Source organism: Lactuca sativa, chromosome 5 (genome assembly GCF_002870075.4).
Source record: "Lactuca sativa cultivar Salinas chromosome 5, Lsat_Salinas_v11, whole genome shotgun sequence".
Taxonomy (NCBI): domain Eukaryota; kingdom Viridiplantae; phylum Streptophyta; class Magnoliopsida; order Asterales; family Asteraceae; genus Lactuca; species Lactuca sativa.
The window spans coordinates 291,041,807-291,058,142 of record NC_056627.2 but is presented as its reverse complement, the minus strand read 5'-3'; the positions used below and the strand labels follow the sequence as shown (position 1 = coordinate 291,058,142).

Below are 16,336 nucleotides of genomic sequence, written 5' to 3'. Positions count from 1 at the left end.
GCGAGTGGACTCAGAGTTGTCGGACTCGACGAATCTCGGGGTGACTCGGCGAGTTAGGTCGCGGTTGGAAGGAAGTTCTGAGTATGGGGACTCGGCGAGTCATCGGGTTGACTCGGCGAGTAGGGTCAGTCAGGGTTTGACTTTGACCTTGTCTTTGACCAAGGGTTGACCAGTGGTTTCCAGGGGCATTTTGGTAATTGTTGATTGTTGTTTTGAGTTCAGTGCATTGGCGGTTGTCCAGTGGTGGAGAGCGTATCAGTGATCGGAGCAGTTCGGGTTATCTGTTCAGTCGGCAGTTTCGAGGTGAGTTATCCTCACTATATCAACAGGGTCTAAGGCACCAAGGCCGACCCTTATCGGATTGAGATCCGGGTAGTTGTTGTTATGTTGTTGCTATGTTATGTTTGCATCCTGAGAGCTAGGATGGTATATAGAGACCTGTTTGAGATCGGTATCCTGAGAGATAGGGTGATGCTATGCTAGTGACCTGTTAGGTCGGTATCCTGGTTAGGGGATGATATGCTATGTGATCTGTTTGATCTGCTTGTTGACTGTGATTTGCTATATGATTGTATGTATATGTGCACATGGTTGTTTGGACTGGAGTTGGGTTGAGGCGGGTCCTGCTGTGTGCGGTAGGCCAAGATACCCAGGGCGGACCGGTTGTCCCGAAGGCCCAGCGAGCGGCCCGGATAGGCTGTAGGCCCCGAAAGGGCGGACCAGATGTGCCGAAGGCTCGGAGAGTGGACCAGAGAGACTGAAGGCCCGGTGCGGGCGGACCAGTCATACTGTAGACTCAGAGAATGGACCAGGTGGATTGAAGGCCCGGGAATGGGCGGACCAATCACACTGCAGACTCGATGTATGTGGATAGACTCGGAGGGTGGACCAGGTGGACTGTAGGCCGGTGCGGCGGACCAGTCACACAGTAGACCCGAAGTGCATGGTTGTTCTGTGATCGGATATGTTATGGCATGTTATGCGTGTATGGTATTTGTGGTTGGTATTTTGGGGATATCTCACTAAGCTTTCGGGCTTACAGTTGTGGTTTCATGTTTTTCAGGTTCTTCAGGAGACTGTGGCAAGGCGAATGCGTGATCGTACCGCTCCTCATGATTTTGTTGTATTGTGATTCTGGGAACACGTTAAATGTTTTGTATTGAAAACCTTTTTGTAAAGATTTAATGGAATCGAGATGTTTTTGAAAAATTAAAATTGGTTGTATTTTTCGGTCGTTACAAGTTGGTATCAGAGCCTTGGTTTGAGTGAATTGGAGGAACATTCGTGTGACTCCAGCCTCAAATCGAGGAGAGTTTTCAAAAGAGTATTCAAAATCGTTTTCAAAATGATTAAGGGAGGACGCGGAGGTACGATCAGCCGGAGCCAGTAAGTAACCCCAAAATACCATGCATGTTATTTGTTTTTGAGCTTTGATAGAACAGCATGCTAGAGATAGGCTAGGGATCTTCAGGATTTCATGATATGTTGCCTGATTTGTGATGCCTGTAGCCTAGGGTCCCTTATGGGAGATTCTCAGTGTTCCTCTAGTGGTGAGGGTTGATAGTTGTTATGTATGTTATCTAGGGTATTGTGGTAGTACTTCATACAAATATGGGTAGGTGTGGAAGGTAGTATGGGCCCGTACTACTGAAAGCACAGGACCCATACGCGTATCAGGGAAACCATGATCTCTAGGGTTGGGTTGAGAGAGAGTTGGATCCCAGGTTGTGGGAAGAGTCTGAGATTCTGTGTGTGGTGTTTTTCAGTATGGAGATTCCGAGGCATGATGAGAGTGGATCCGGATCAGGATCGGGAGCTGGAGAGAGAGTTCCGGGCGGATCGGTGCCGCCCGAGGTTATCGGTCAGATGAGTACGAGTGAGCTGGATGCGATGACTCGTGAGATCCTACGTGATGAGATTGCTGAGTTGTTCCGGGCTGAGTTGCCAGAGCTGTTTGGGTCGATTAAGACCGCCATGGTTGAGTATTTTTATGAGCGTTATGCGGCTCTCACTGAGACGGTTGCCGCGGCGGCTACAGCGGCTGTAGCAGCGGCAGGGGGAGGATCTAGTCGGGGATTTCAGTATCGGGACTTCGCTAATACGAAGCCTCCCACGTTCGATGGAGTTCAGGACCCGATTGTTGCTATGAGGTGGTTATCAGACGTGGAGGGGTGTTTCTTCACATGTTCATGCCCTGCTGATCAGAGGGTGAGGTGTGCTCTGAACCTGTTGAGGCTCGGGGCGAAGGATTGGTGGAGATTGTCCACGGGGTCATATTCAGAGGCGCAGAGGGCTGCGGTTTCATGGGATCAGTTCAGAGAGATGTTCATCACTCGTTATGTTCCGCAGGTTGAGAGGGAGAGATTGGCTCAGGAGTTCCTTGAGCTGAAGCAGGATTCGGAGTCGGTGACTGAGATCACCAGGATGTTCACTAAGAGGGCGATGTTTTGCCCAGAGTTCGCTTCGGAGCAGGCTCAGATGTCTCGATATCTGAGCATGCTCAAGAGGGAAATCAGGCAGTTTGTGTCTGCGCAGAGGTGTGGGACATTGTTGGAGTTGCAGGAGGCCGCTAGGCGGCGTGAGTTAGAGATTGAGTTGCAGATGCGTGAGCTGAGGCAGGCTCCGGTGCAGTCGCAGCCGGCGCCGAAACGGTCCAAGACCATTGATGTTAGAGTGGGGGATCTGAGCAGTCACACTTGTGGGAAGTGTTGGAAGGGTCACACCGGGGTTTGTAGGTCCGGTGGTGCATGCCGCAAGTGCGGAAAGGAGGGGCACTATGCGAGGGATTGTCAGCAGGCAGCGCCAGTTCGGGATTTGAGGATTTGCTATCATTGTCATCAGGTTGGGCATTTGAGGTTCAACTGTCCACAGCTTGCTGCAGGACCGGTGCAGGCTCCAGCACCGGCCACGTTGAGGATCACAGGTGGAGGTCAGGGTGGAGCGGAACCCCCAAGGGCTCAGGGTCATGCTTATCAGCTTGCAGCAGAGGAGGTCAGAGCAGTGCCGGATGCAGCTGCGGGTATGTTTCTTCCTTTATATTTTGTTATCTTGTGATTTTTTTGTGGTATTATGTTTATGAGCTGGTAATTTGTTTGGTTTTCGATGTGGTATTCGTCTTTTGCGGGTTGTAGTTTTGGTTATGGGGTATTGTTTTGGGAATTCCGTTGGTTATCATTCATGAGGATTACTAGTGGGAACCCGACATTGGGTTGCAGGCCGGGTAGCATCTGTTTTCTGAGGAGTGGTTAGATGCAGATTGAGTTCTTTCGAGCAGGTTGATCAGTGTTGATGTAAGATCTCGTTGAGGTTGATTGTGCTTGTGGGAAGCAGTCCGCGTGTAAGTGTTTTCTTTATGGAAGAGTTGTTCTTGGAGGTCGGTGATGGCGACCGGTGGTTGTTAGTTAGTGCCCAAGTGGGGGAGAATTGGAGAATTCTCCGGGAGATCGATGAGTAATCGAAAGTGCTTAGCTGTTGGGATTCAGTAAGTGTTCTGTCAGCCCAGAGTATTGGTTGATAGGAGTGAGTATCGAGCATGCGGGGCGGGATACAGACCTAGGGCATTTGATTGTGGAGGGCCTAGGAGCAGGCCGGGATCAAGTATATATGATGGAGTTAGAGTTCGGAACCCCTCGAGGGCTAGAACGGTATGCATGGGAGATTTTCCGGGAGGATAGCCCGGAATGTTGAATGCTAGTTAAGCGGTCCGGATAGACTTAAGGCCGGTAGGCGTACCAGTCAGGCCGAAGGCTCGGAGAACGGTCCAGTCAAACTGAAGGCCCTGAGAGCGGTCCAGATTGACTGAAGGTTCTGAGAGAGTGGTCCAGATGGGCTGAAGACCTGGTGAGGCGGTCCAGTCATGTTGAAGACTCTGCAGGTATCGTTGGATCAGTTTGAGGATATGGATTGTGTTCGTTGCAGTGCGTTTGCATTAGAAGGTCTGGCCCCGGGTAGTGATCTTGATTAGTGGAGATAGTGCATGGGCTTGAGAGTCCCTGCGATGAGAGTCAGAGTATATGAGTTGGATGGATAGTGGATACGCTAAAAGGGTGGTGTAGCGTTGGGCGAGCACCGTGGCACTTGTTGGAGTGGCAATATGGCCAAGTGGATTCCTTGGAAAAGGAAGTGAGAGAGGTGTGTAACTCCGAGAGGGAGTGCAAGTTCACGGAAGTGAAAGAAGCAGAGTAGAGTTACGATTAGAGTAACTTGAGTATGGTTTCTGAGCAGCGTGTTTGCGGCAGTGGAATTGAAGCACATCCGGGTTGGGATGTCTGCTGAGGTCGTGGAGGGAATTCCGCAGGTGTAGAGCCAAGAGACTCGGAAGGGATGCGGCGGGAGAGTCTTGGGCTCTCAGTGTGATTCTGATCAGGGTATTGGATATGTATTAATGGTTCATCCTAGGGGATGTTGGAGGATATCATCAGTGTATCAGGTTTTTCCCAACCTGAGGGTGTTGGAGAAGTTTAGCATGTGTATGTGAATGCAAGAGGAGAACTCGTGGGAGTTGCTCTGAGATTGAGAATAGGTCTTTCCGTCGTCGCGGAATGGATAGAGTGGGATTCGGATCGGGGATCCGATGGTTCATGGCTTTGTAGCCCTTATGGGTCGAGCGATTTTTGAGATTTGGAGCAGTAATGCATCTCGGGTAATTCTCGATTGTTGAGTGTGATTATCAGAGGGTACAGCCGGTGCCCGGCTCGATACGGTGGTCAGGACACCGTAAGGAAAGAGAAAGTGTGTTTGAGTTTCGATGGGTATGCCCTGAGGGACTTGGCCAGGTTAAGGCCAGGTGGCGCGTTGTGGGAGTATCTTGAGATTGAAGTGTTGTAGGCTTCGAGGACGAAGCCTAATTTAAGTGGAGGAGAATTGTAACATCCCGAAATACCAAGAGTAGAGTAGAAGGGCTAAAAGAGTAATTTTGGGAAAGAGTGACTCGGGGAGTCCATGGGTGGACTCGGCGGGTAGAGTCGCGACTGGGTCGCGTGTTAAGTAGCCGACTCGGCGAGTCAGTGAGATGGACTCGGCGAGTAGATGCTGAGTGGAGAAAACCCTAATTCCCGGGGTTGAGCCCTATATAAACATCATTATGTTTTCCTCCCAGCCTCTTTGTTCCCCCTTGAGTTCCAGAAACCCTAAAATCGTGGAGAAGCACCATTGTTGAGCAAATTAGAGCTTGGAGAGGTGGTTGTTGAAGAGATTCCAAAGAAGAAGAGGCTTGGATCAAAGGGCTTTGCAAGGATTCGGGATAATCTTCCCCTAGAGCTTCCTTTTGAGGTACCTTTCCATTGTTTGAGCTGCTATTGTCTAGATTCTTCATTTTGGGGATGTGGAGATCATATTCTTTGGATGTATTGGAGTTTAGAGGCTAGATCTGAGGTTGCTACCTCAGATCTGGGATGGAGAAGAGTTAGAATGCATGAAAGTCCCTGTGTTGAGTGTTGGATGAAGCTATCTTGTCCCAAACCTTAGCCCTAATGTGCAAAATGCATAGATCTCTTTGGATTCACGTAAAGTTTGCCACTTTACGTGATGGATGAGTTGTAGGAGGCTAGATCTATGTTTTGGAGCAATTGCATGGCCTGGAGTGCTTTTGTATGGATTCAGACCGGTGGTACTCGGCGAGTCACATGGGTGAACTCGACGAGTTGCTTGAAGATGGCCTGGAACTCAGCGAGTTGTATGAACAACTCGACGAGTAGGATGAAGATTGCCTGTAACTCGGCGAGTAGGTTGAAGATAGCCTTAGACTCGGCGAGTATGTTCTTGGGCTCGGCGAGTCTTGTCGAAGAATCCCAATAATTTTTCTGGTCGAGTCGAGAATCAGTGAGTCAAGGGATGACTCGGTGAGTTGTGTGTGAGTGGACTCAAAGTTGTCGGACTCGACGAATCTCGGGGTGACTCGGCGAGTTAGGTCGCGGTTGGAAGGAAGTTCTGAGTATGGGGACTCGGCGAGTCATCGGGTTGACTCGGCGAGTAGGGTCAGTCAGGGTTTGACTTTGACCTTGTCTTTGACCAAGGGTTGACCAGTGGTTTCCAGGGGCATTTTGGTAATTGTTGATTGTTGTTTTGAGTTCAGTGCATTGGCAGTTGTCCAGTGGTGGAGAGCGTATCAGTGATCGGAGCAGTTCGGGTTATCTGTTCAGTCGGCAGTTTCGAGGTGAGTTATCCTCACTATATCAACAGGGTCTAAGGCACCAAGGCCGACCCTTATCGGATTGAGATCCGGGTAGTTGTTGTTATGTTGTTGCTATGTTATGTTTGCATCCTGAGAGCTAGGATGGTATATAGAGACCTGTTTGAGATCGGTATCCTGAGAGATAGGGTGATGCTATGCTAGTGACCTGTTAGGTCGGTATCCTGGTTAGGGGATGATATGCTATGTGATCTGTTTGATCTGCTTGTTGACTGTGATTTGCTATATGATTGTATGTATATGTGCACATGGTTGTTTGGACTGGAGTTGGGTTGAGGCGGGTCCTGCTGTGTGCGGTAGGCCAAGATACCCAGGGCGGACCGGTTGTCCCGAAGGCCCAGCGAGCGGCCCGGATAGGCTGTAGGCCCCGAAAGGGCGGACCAGATGTGCCGAAGGCTCGGAGAGTGGACCAGAGAGACTGAAGGCCCGGTGTGGGCGGACCAGTCATACTGTAGACTCAGAGAATGGACCAGGTGGATTGAAGGCCCGGGAATGGGCGGACCAATCACACTGCAGACTCGATGTATGTGGATAGACTCGGAGGGTGGACCAGGTGGACTGTAGGCCGGTGCGGCGGACCAGTCACACAGTAGACCCGAAGTGCATGGTTGTTCTGTGATCGGATATGTTATGGCATGTTATGCGTGTATGGTATTTGTGGTTGGTATTTTGGGGATATCTCACTAAGCTTTCGGGCTTACAGTTGTGGTTTCATGTTTTTTAGGTTCTTCAGGAGACTGTGGCAAGGCGAATGCGTGATCGTACCGCTCCTCATGATTTTGTTGTATTGTGATTCTGGGAACACGTTAAATGTTTTGTATTGAAAACCTTTTTGTAAAGATTTAATGGAATCGAGATGTTTTTGAAAAATTAAAATTGGTTGTATTTTTCGGTCGTTACATTATATGTTTATATGTATGCTGGGCGGGGCCCGATGACTTACATATCTGTATACCAAGCGGAGCCCGATGAAGGGCGGGGTCCATTATGTGTTTATTTATGTATGTGTGTTATGTGGTATGGAGAACTCATTAAAGTTTGTGCTTATAGTTTTTAGTTTATGTTTCAGGTACTACTCTTTTCAAAGGGAAGAGCCCGAGAGGATTGCAGAGCACACACCACTCGATTCCGCATTTTGTGGTTCACTCTGATTATTATGATGTATTGATAAAATTTGATTACATTGGTTTTATGACAACGATATGGTTACTGTTTTATTAATTTAAAATAAAAGATTTTTGGGTCTTATTTTAGGGACGTTACAGATGATCTATGTTCTACTAACTTTAGCAATAAATAAGAAAAGCCATAACTTTAACTGTTTAACACAAGGATTTTTTAATATATTAAACATAACCAATATGTGTACGATTGAATCACACCAAATCACTAGGTTACATCTAATCTAGTGAAAACATTAGAGTTTTACCCCATAATCGATAAACTAAAACATAAAAACATAAGAAACGATTTACAAAACATGATTATTAAGCAAATCGATTCAAAATCATAATGCTTCTCGCTCTGATTCTTCAAATCTTTGCTTCAAATTACTTATCCACCTTCAAAATCGAGTTTTTGGACGATTAGAATACCTTCTGATCTCTCAGGAGAAGTCCCCAAGGGTTGCACACAAGAATTATGGTTGAGAAAACATTTATTTATAGTGTTTTATGTTGGCATATTTTTGCAATGCTAAGGGTAATGGTTCGTGGCGCTAAGCCTTATTTGCATTCAAGTCAATCTTCGATCTTCTCGTTGTCGAATTTGATTTTTGGTTATCGTAGAAATTCGTTGTGCGACTACTTTCTCGTCACGACGTGATTTTGGTTGCTTCTCTCTTTTCAGTATTTATTTAGCTCTTTTCGGTTCCAATTTGTTCCTTTTACTCCAAGCCATGTTTTTTCCTAAATTTATTCAAAACAAAGCATTATATGTATCTTTTATATTTAAATATATAAATCAAGTCCTAAATATTAAGATAATTACCCCAAAATATATGACTAATTTGGACAATATCACTTTAGAGTGACACGAGCTAATTTGAAGACAAATTATAGACAAACTGAAAAAGTAATGTGTGAATGTTAAGCATGATACGGAAGACAAAAAGTCAAAGAAATTTTGAAAAGGAGTTGAGATGACCATGCATTTTAGACATAGCCATGCCTGTTAAAGAAATTAAGAAAATGACAACATACTTTGGAGTGACATGACCATGTTAGTTTTTGGCCTTCGCACGACATGACCATATCATGAAGTTCTTTGTTATAATTTTGAGTGACATAGTTTAGTTTTTAGGCGTACCATGACCAAGTTAATCATTTTTCCAAAACATCGATTTTCAAATTTTAAGAGATTTTTTTCCGGAAAAAATAGGAGGTTTGGTTTCTAGCACCACATTTTCACGAGAGAAACAAGCGGGGGACAACGACTTGAAAACTTTTAGGATTCTTACTACCAAAACACTTGATTTTCTTCCATTTATAAGTCTTTGATTATCTTATTCATATAATATTTTATAGTTTTGGATGGTTTAGTTGTCTTAAATGGCTAAATTATTGGTGTCAGCATTTGATTTTGTAATCATGTGAGTAACTAGGTTTAATATTAGAAGTTGTTGATTAGGCTTTTTTTATCCATATAATTCCGTTAGAACAAACTTTTGTTGTTATATTTCTTTTGAATTTGATCACTCAATATGGGTTTAGATTATTGAATTTCTATGGTGGTGGTTTGATTTTGTAATCAGCCATTGACTAAAGTAGTGAATTATGTTATCGTCTTCGTTATAGATGTTAGTGGACATTACAAAATCCATTGATAAAATTGTTGGTTTTTCGAGTTTGTACAAACATTAAGGCAATTCTCACATAATTATTGATAGCTTTTTCAATAATTATACAGCGGATTAGTTCCGATTGAAGAGCTTGTTATAATTGGTTAACTTTATAACTTGGTTGAGGAGTTTATTTCAATAGGATGTTAAACAAATAAGATTTATTATTCAATCAACTCACTAATAAGTCTCATCAACCTAAAACAAGTGTAAAAAACTATTACACAATCACAACTTATAAGCATGTTTTTCCAACAATTACATAATGTTAAAATCATAGACCAAAACCACAATATAATCATGTCAAAAGAACCTTTTTTTTTTTTTTTTTTTTCAAAAATGACACTTTTCTGGATCCAATCTACAAATAAACAGCAAACTACATAGACCAAGTTTTGCAACTTCCTCAAGGTTTTTTTATTATTTATTTATTTTATAAAAATGACACTTTCGGATCCAATCCAAAAAAAAAAACCCAGCAAACGACAAGAACCATTTTTGCAGCTTTCTCAAGATTATGTACCAAGAAAAATACCACCCGTATCTTTAAGAATGATAATGACCAAAAATTATATTGAACCTTATAAAACTTGTTAAAAAGTAGAGAGTTGCAAAGGTATATGTAACCAACTTCTTTATTGTGTCACATGTCATCATATTGCTTTGTAGTTGCAAAAGCATAAAAGTGATAATAATTGAAGACAGGTTTTGGTATTTTGTAGAAATAGTCAAAAAGAAATTAAATACACCACCAACCATAATTGAATTAGTTTTATAGTTTATGTCTCCAACGTCATAAAACCACTTCATTACTTACAACCTGTTAAAAACCACCGTGTATTCATTGTCGGAGGGGAATAATTCTTTTGCAGGTTACATTTAACAAATGTTACTTACCATAGAATAATAAAAAGATAGTTATTTTTTATAAAGAAACAAGCATATACTCAAAAGTCTAATTAATATAAACCCTCACATTTGAAGTTGAATGAGACACATATACTTGTCGATTATACAAAAAAGGATCTTTTCCGTTCAATTTAAATGAATACACAAAACATACAGGAGTATTAATTAAGTATTAAGTGGTGTTTTTAATCTTTTATTTTGACTTTAAGTGCTTCAATAACTGCTGAAAAGTCATGGTCACTTAAGCCATGAGACTTAGCCACCTTGTAAAGCTCATTCGCAGCAGCTGCAATTGGTGTTGATTGAGAAACAGATTCAGCTAATCCAAGAGCAAGCCTCATATCCTACAACAACAATTCTTTTTTTTACTTTTATAGATTTAATAACTTAAAGAAAGTGAGTGGCTTTCCCATTAAGTCATAACTTTTCATTTTTCCTTTTTATTTGTCGAATATTTTTTTTTTACCTTCTGTTGATGCTTTAAGGGAAAAGCAGTGGGGTACTTGGATTGCACCATTGAAGGGCCTTTCATTGAGAACATTGGTGCACTAATGGCACCCTGTGAAATCACCTACAAAAAAAAACACCAAATACATATTTTTTTTTAAATGTCTGCTTACATTTGGTCAAAAGTATATTGAATAAGCAAATAACATGAAAAACTGAATCTTTTTGGTATATGTGACAAAACGGACAGGTTGTGAATTCTGATGGTGTATCATGTATATCAATAGGATTTGGTCAAACAGGCAAAAAAAGAAAAATACGGGTTGGGTTGACCGGTTGACTTTTTATTATTATTATTATTATTTCATAAATAGGTAATACATTTGAGAGTAGTAGAGTACCTCAACAATGACAGTTGGATCGAGTCCTACTTTCTCACCAAGAAGCAATCCTTCAGCAAAAGAAGTCATCATACTGCAAATGGTATTGAATACAAAAAACAAAAAAAGAATAAAATTTAATACACAAAGAAAAAAATTGGTGAACAAGAAAATTTTGAAAAATAAAAAATAAAAAAATTGGATTTGAACAACCTTCCCATGATCATGTTTACAACAAGTTTCATTGCAGCTCCATTTCCAACATCACCTAGGTAAAATCTTGACTGGACCAATAACATAAATAATAATATAAATTTTTCTTAAAAATTTTAGTAAAAAATTATATAATTATAAATATGATACCTTTCCCATGATATCAAGATATGAAGAAACTTTATCATATAAAGATTTGTCACCTGCAAAAAAGACATTTATATAATTTAAAATGAGGCTAAATGTAACGAACTATATCATTACTTTTTTTTATTACCTGCAGTGAGGAATATTAGCTGTCCATCCTCTGCAGGCTTTTTAGACCCTGAAACCGGAGCCTAAAAAAAAAAAAAAAAAAAAATTAAAATTTAAAAGAAATAGAAATTGTTGTGTTGTTTGTGAATCTCTAAACTAAAAAGCATTCTAGAACTATTTTTATTTTCAGTGATGAGGATGAGGAGGGCATTTACGTCTTTTGCACGGATGAAAGATCAAGAACTACTCACCTCCAAAAATAGTGCTCCGGTTTCTTTTATCTGTGCATTTATTAACGTGGATGTGGGCCCATCAACGGTTGATATATCTACATATCTACAAGTATCCATTTAAAGAACAAACTAAAATACTCAATAATAATAAACCTTCACAAAGTTGTTTTAAAGGGAAATGTGGCATATACCCTTTTTTTTGTAAAAAAATCGTTCTAATATTACGTTTTCGCCCTTATGAAGTCGTTGCCATAAACTAAAGGCATTGACTTTGGTCCACAAGATTTGCTTAATTTGTCTTCATTGATGAGTATTTTATATCCAAAATTAGAACTTTACTACTTAAAAAGTAATTATATTAACCTAAATAACGGATTATTATATGCTTTTATTTACAAGCAATAAGAATATACATATATATACCCTTTTCCTGGACTCATTCCACTTGCAGCCCCTTGTTCACCACAAGCAACAACCATCTGATTGTAAAACAATTATCACAATTAGTCAAAAATTGCATTAAAATAATTAAAAAAAAAAAAAAAAACCATGATAATATGACATACTCACTGCACTTTCAGGATCAGCCAGCATGGCAAATGTGACATCACAAGATGCTGCTACTTCCCCAGGAGATGCCTTATATCTTCACATATACAACAAAAATATTTACACAAATCAAATGACTTCATAAAATGATATTAATTAGAAAAATAGGAATTCATAAAATGATGTTCTTATCTTAACTTTTATGTTCATACTGTTTTTTCTTGATAAATCAAATAGTCTTTTTAAAGTCATGGGATGATGGGAACCATCTTATATTGGTAAAAGAAAGTAAAGTACATTGCTATTCTCAGCAACTTCCCTTTACTTGAATTCTAAACTCTAAACAAGTATCTGTAGTTCAAATATATTCTCACAAAGATCGCATCTTTTAAGCATAAAGAACAGGAAAATCAATACAATAGTTGTGCTATAAATATATTGAAAGTAGCACATGAATCCTTACTTTGCACCAAGATCGATGAGAGGATCACATTTGCTCTTGGTCCTATTCCAAACAGTCACATCACATCTACAACAAGCCAATCAATATATAATCATAAATATATAACAATTTTATGAAAACCAGAAGTTGAATAAGGTAAAAATTTGACTCTTACCCGGCTTTTATCAAATTGTGTGCCATTGGAGAACCCATAATTCCAAGACCAAGAAAGCCCACACGCGTAGGGTTTTCATCTGCCATACAAAATAAAAGATAGATGAAATTGGGTGTTTGGATGTGTGCTTTGAAAGTCATAATCTGCTAAACAAATTCCCCCTCGCAGCATCTTTTCCCAGATTAAACATTATGTTGGTTAATGTGATTACAATTGGACAACTAAATTTGCAGAAGCAAAATTGGAATTTAATCAGGAACGAGGAAGTATAAACTGAATTCTACTCCGTCATCAAACCCCACTGATAATCACAACTAAAACGCACTCATTAAGAATTCCAAATTCACAATGAAGTAAATAGAATTGAAAAAAAAAATGGATACCTGCGGAGGTTTGAGAAGAAAATACTTTGAAAGAGAAAGAAACTTTGGGAAATCTGGATATGGGTGTTGGTTTCAAGTGGTGGGGGAGTGCGGGGCAAAAGCTTGCTGCCATGGATGCGTAGTGGTGACTGTAATTCGCCCCTCTGGCCAGAATCAACATAGGCTTGTTTTTGTTATCTCTCTCGTTGCGCCAATGTGCTCACACATTTCAATGCAGTTTCTATCCTAATCAAGGATAACATTTTACCATGTTTGGTTGAGGGATTAAAAGTCGAGGGGCTAAAATACGCATATTTGTGGTAAACGGAGGTAGTTGATTGGTTTTATATTGATGAAGAGCGCTTTTTAAAATAATCGAATCTCGTTTGCTGTATTGTAAATTATTATTACTGTTACTAGTTTAATTTACAAGACCATTAGGTTTAGGCAACAAGTTACAATAGGGAATATGATTTATGAAGGTAACTAACTTTTTGGAAGTGTTCACATCTGGGTAACTATATTTTTTTTGTACACATTTAGGTAACAAACTTGTTGGAAGTGTTCACATATAACCATTATGACCTGCTATAGCAGGTTAAATCCTAGATGTAAACGCTTTCAACAAATCCGTTACCTAGATGTATACAAAAAAAAAATAGTTACCTAAATATGAACAAAACGAAAAGTAAAAATTAAATTGCACGAATGGTCCCTGTGGTTTGGGGGAATTTGTATTTTTGGTCCCTAACTTATTTTTTTTAACTTGGATGGTCCCTACTGTTTATTTTTGTTGCGCGTTTGGTTCCTGTCTTACCTAAAAAGACTATTGTGCCCTTATTAATTTATTTTTTAATTAATTTTTTTTATTTACATATTTATTTTTTACATATTTAAAAAAATTAATAGACCACACATATTTGTATCTCCTCGGATAATCCCTACTATTTATTTTTTAATTAATTTATTTTTTTAACTCGGATGGTCCCTACTGTTTAATTTTGTTACGAGCTTGGTCTCTGTCTTACCTAAAAAGACTATTGTGCCCTTATTAATTTATTTTTTAAAATAATTTTCTTGTTTATGTACTTATGCTTTATGTATTTAAGAAAATTTAGTAGACCCCGCATATATGTATCTCCACACCATCCCGTCTCTCATCATTCTCAACTTCTATTTATTTTCCATTTTTAGTGATATCGACGTCTTCATCATCACTTCTTTTTTCGGTCTTTCAACTCTGTCGAATCAATACCGCAACCCACTAAAGATGAAAAGACTGTAGGTTATGGTGTTGGTTCGCTAGAGTTGAAATACCAAAAAAAGAAGGATGGTGAAGACGTCGATGTTACTAAAGATGGAAAAGAAATAGAAGTTTGGAAGGATGAGAGATGAGATGGTGACCGGTAAGACTCAAATTAAATTTCTCAAATGTGGTTTCAGGATTACGGTGAGGAGATACAGATATGTGGGGTATATTAATTTTTGTAAATATATAAAAAATAAATATATAAACAAGAAAATTAATTAAAAACAATTAATAAGGTCAAAATAGTCTTTTTAGGTAAGACATGAACCAAACGTGTAACAAAAATAAACAGTAGGGACCATCCGAGTTAAAAAAAATAAATTAATTAAAAAATAAACAGTAGGGTGGTCTATTAATTTTTTTAAATATACAAAAAATAAATACATAAATAAGAAAATTAATTAAAAAATAAATTAATAAGGCACAATAGTCTCATTAGGTAAGACAGGAACCAAACGCGCAACAAAAATAAACAGTATGGACTATCCAAGTTAAAAAAAAATAAGTTAGGGACCAAAAACACAAATTCCCCTAAACCACAGGGACCATTCGTGTAATTTAATTTTTACTTTTCGTTTTGTTCATATTTGAATAACTATTTTTTTTTGTACACATCTAGGTAACGAACTTGTTGAAACTGTTCACATTTAGGATTTAACCTGCTATAGCAGGTCATAATGGTTATATGTGAACACTTCCAACAAGTTTGTTACCTAGATTTGTACAAAAAAAAGATAGTTACCCAGATGTGAACATACCGAAAAGTTAATTACCTTCGTAAGTCATATTCCCGTTACAATATTAAGTTCTTTCATCTCATATGTACATAAGCAAATTGTGTTATAACACCAAGTGGAGAAATGGTCAACAGGATGTAACATTAACATTTTGAGAATAAATATGTTTTATTTATTTTTTTATTTTTTGTTTTGACTGTTGACAAAAGCTAAAAAGAGGGCAATGTTCGCATTTTTACTCGTTGCTTTAGGTTGTAACAGCAACAAGAAGCCCCATGACAAGAAGCAACTAGATGTCGGGGTGGTGTACAACAAGATGCAATGCGGTTGTGGGCGTCCACCTCAGCCACAACAAGCAAATCTTATACCCACACCGTTTGCTCTAATCCCTCGGAGATAGGTTATAAAAATTAATTAAATTTTTATGGTAAAAACTTAAAATTATTAATCAGTTATTTTAAATAAATTATTAATTAAGAGATTTTTTTAGGTATATAAAATTATAATCATTGATTTAAATAAATATGTAAAATTATATCATTTTATAATTTTTATTTTAATGTTATTAATTTAATGTAATTAAAGTGAAAATTTTGAATTTGAAATGAAAAATAAATAGATTGACAGATAAGGATGACAATGGGTACGGGTATACCGGGTTTCGTGTTCCCCATCCCCATACCCGAATCTCCATCCTCATCCCCATACCCGACCCCATCCCCATCGGGGATTAAAAATCTATCCCCATCCCCATCCCTAATGGGTAATCGGGGATTTTTACCCGTTACAAAGTTTTAAACTTTTATGAAAAATAACTCATAATTATATCTTAACCAACAAAATAAAAACTAACAAAACTAATATAAAACACTATAATCACTGAATGTCTTCAAACATGAACAATAACATTCAAGGTTACAAATTAAATCATTTTTTGCTAAAAAAGTCACAAAAAGTCTTCCCAAAACTATATGTTTGATTGTTAAAAAACTTTACATTGTCTACTGAACATTTGCTTATGCATTACTAAAAATAAGAACCTAAATAATATATATATATATATATATATATATATATATATATATATATATATATATAGAGAGAGAGAGAGAGAGAATCAAGATCAAATAAGAAAGAAAATTTTGGTAGGAAGGTAAGAATTTTTTTATATACACATATTTTCTTAGGAAAAAAATAAAATGAATCATTAGATGATTCATACGAAAAAAAATCTGGAAAAAACACTTTAATGATTCATTTTTTGGTAAATTAAGAAAAAAATTCACTTTTATGACA

General features: G+C 38.9%; 1 protein-coding gene across 2 annotated transcripts; it reads right to left on the bottom strand.

Annotated features, from left to right (window-relative positions):
- Positions 1 to 9,973: 9,973 nt before the first annotated feature.
- Positions 9,974 to 13,286, bottom strand: LOC111910325 (glyoxylate/succinic semialdehyde reductase 2, chloroplastic). 2 transcript variants are annotated; one of them, XM_023906152.2, is made up of 12 exons: positions 13,016 to 13,286; positions 12,633 to 12,711; positions 12,479 to 12,544; positions 12,037 to 12,112; positions 11,890 to 11,945; positions 11,485 to 11,569; positions 11,256 to 11,316; positions 11,129 to 11,181; positions 10,979 to 11,049; positions 10,787 to 10,859; positions 10,405 to 10,509; positions 9,974 to 10,282 (listed from the first exon to the last, which is right to left on the bottom strand). In XM_023906152.2, the coding sequence occupies exons 1-12, from the start codon at positions 13,173 to 13,175 to the stop codon at positions 10,124 to 10,126; spliced, it is 1,044 nt and encodes a 347-aa protein (XP_023761920.1). In that variant the 5' UTR covers positions 13,176 to 13,286; the 3' UTR covers positions 9,974 to 10,123. The 2 variants fall into 2 exon arrangements, with proteins under 2 accessions (XP_023761920.1, XP_023761921.1); XM_023906153.2 differs by lacking the exon at positions 13,016 to 13,286 and having other exon boundaries at positions 12,633 to 12,718.
- Positions 13,287 to 16,336: the final 3,050 nt, after the last annotated feature.

Bases quoted from the DNA above. Each gene is read 5' to 3' on its own strand.
- LOC111910325 (XM_023906152.2), bottom strand. From the start codon at position 13,175: ATGTTGATTCTGGCCAGAGGGGCGAATTACAGTCACCACTACGCATCC. The intron at 12,712-13,015 runs GTATCCATTTTT...TTTGTATGGCAG, and splicing joins TTCTTCTCAAACCTCCGCAG to ATGAAAACCCTACGCGTGTG. The intron at 10,860-10,978 runs GTTGTTCAAATC...TACCATTTGCAG, and splicing joins GTAAACATGATCATGGGAAG to TATGATGACTTCTTTTGCTG.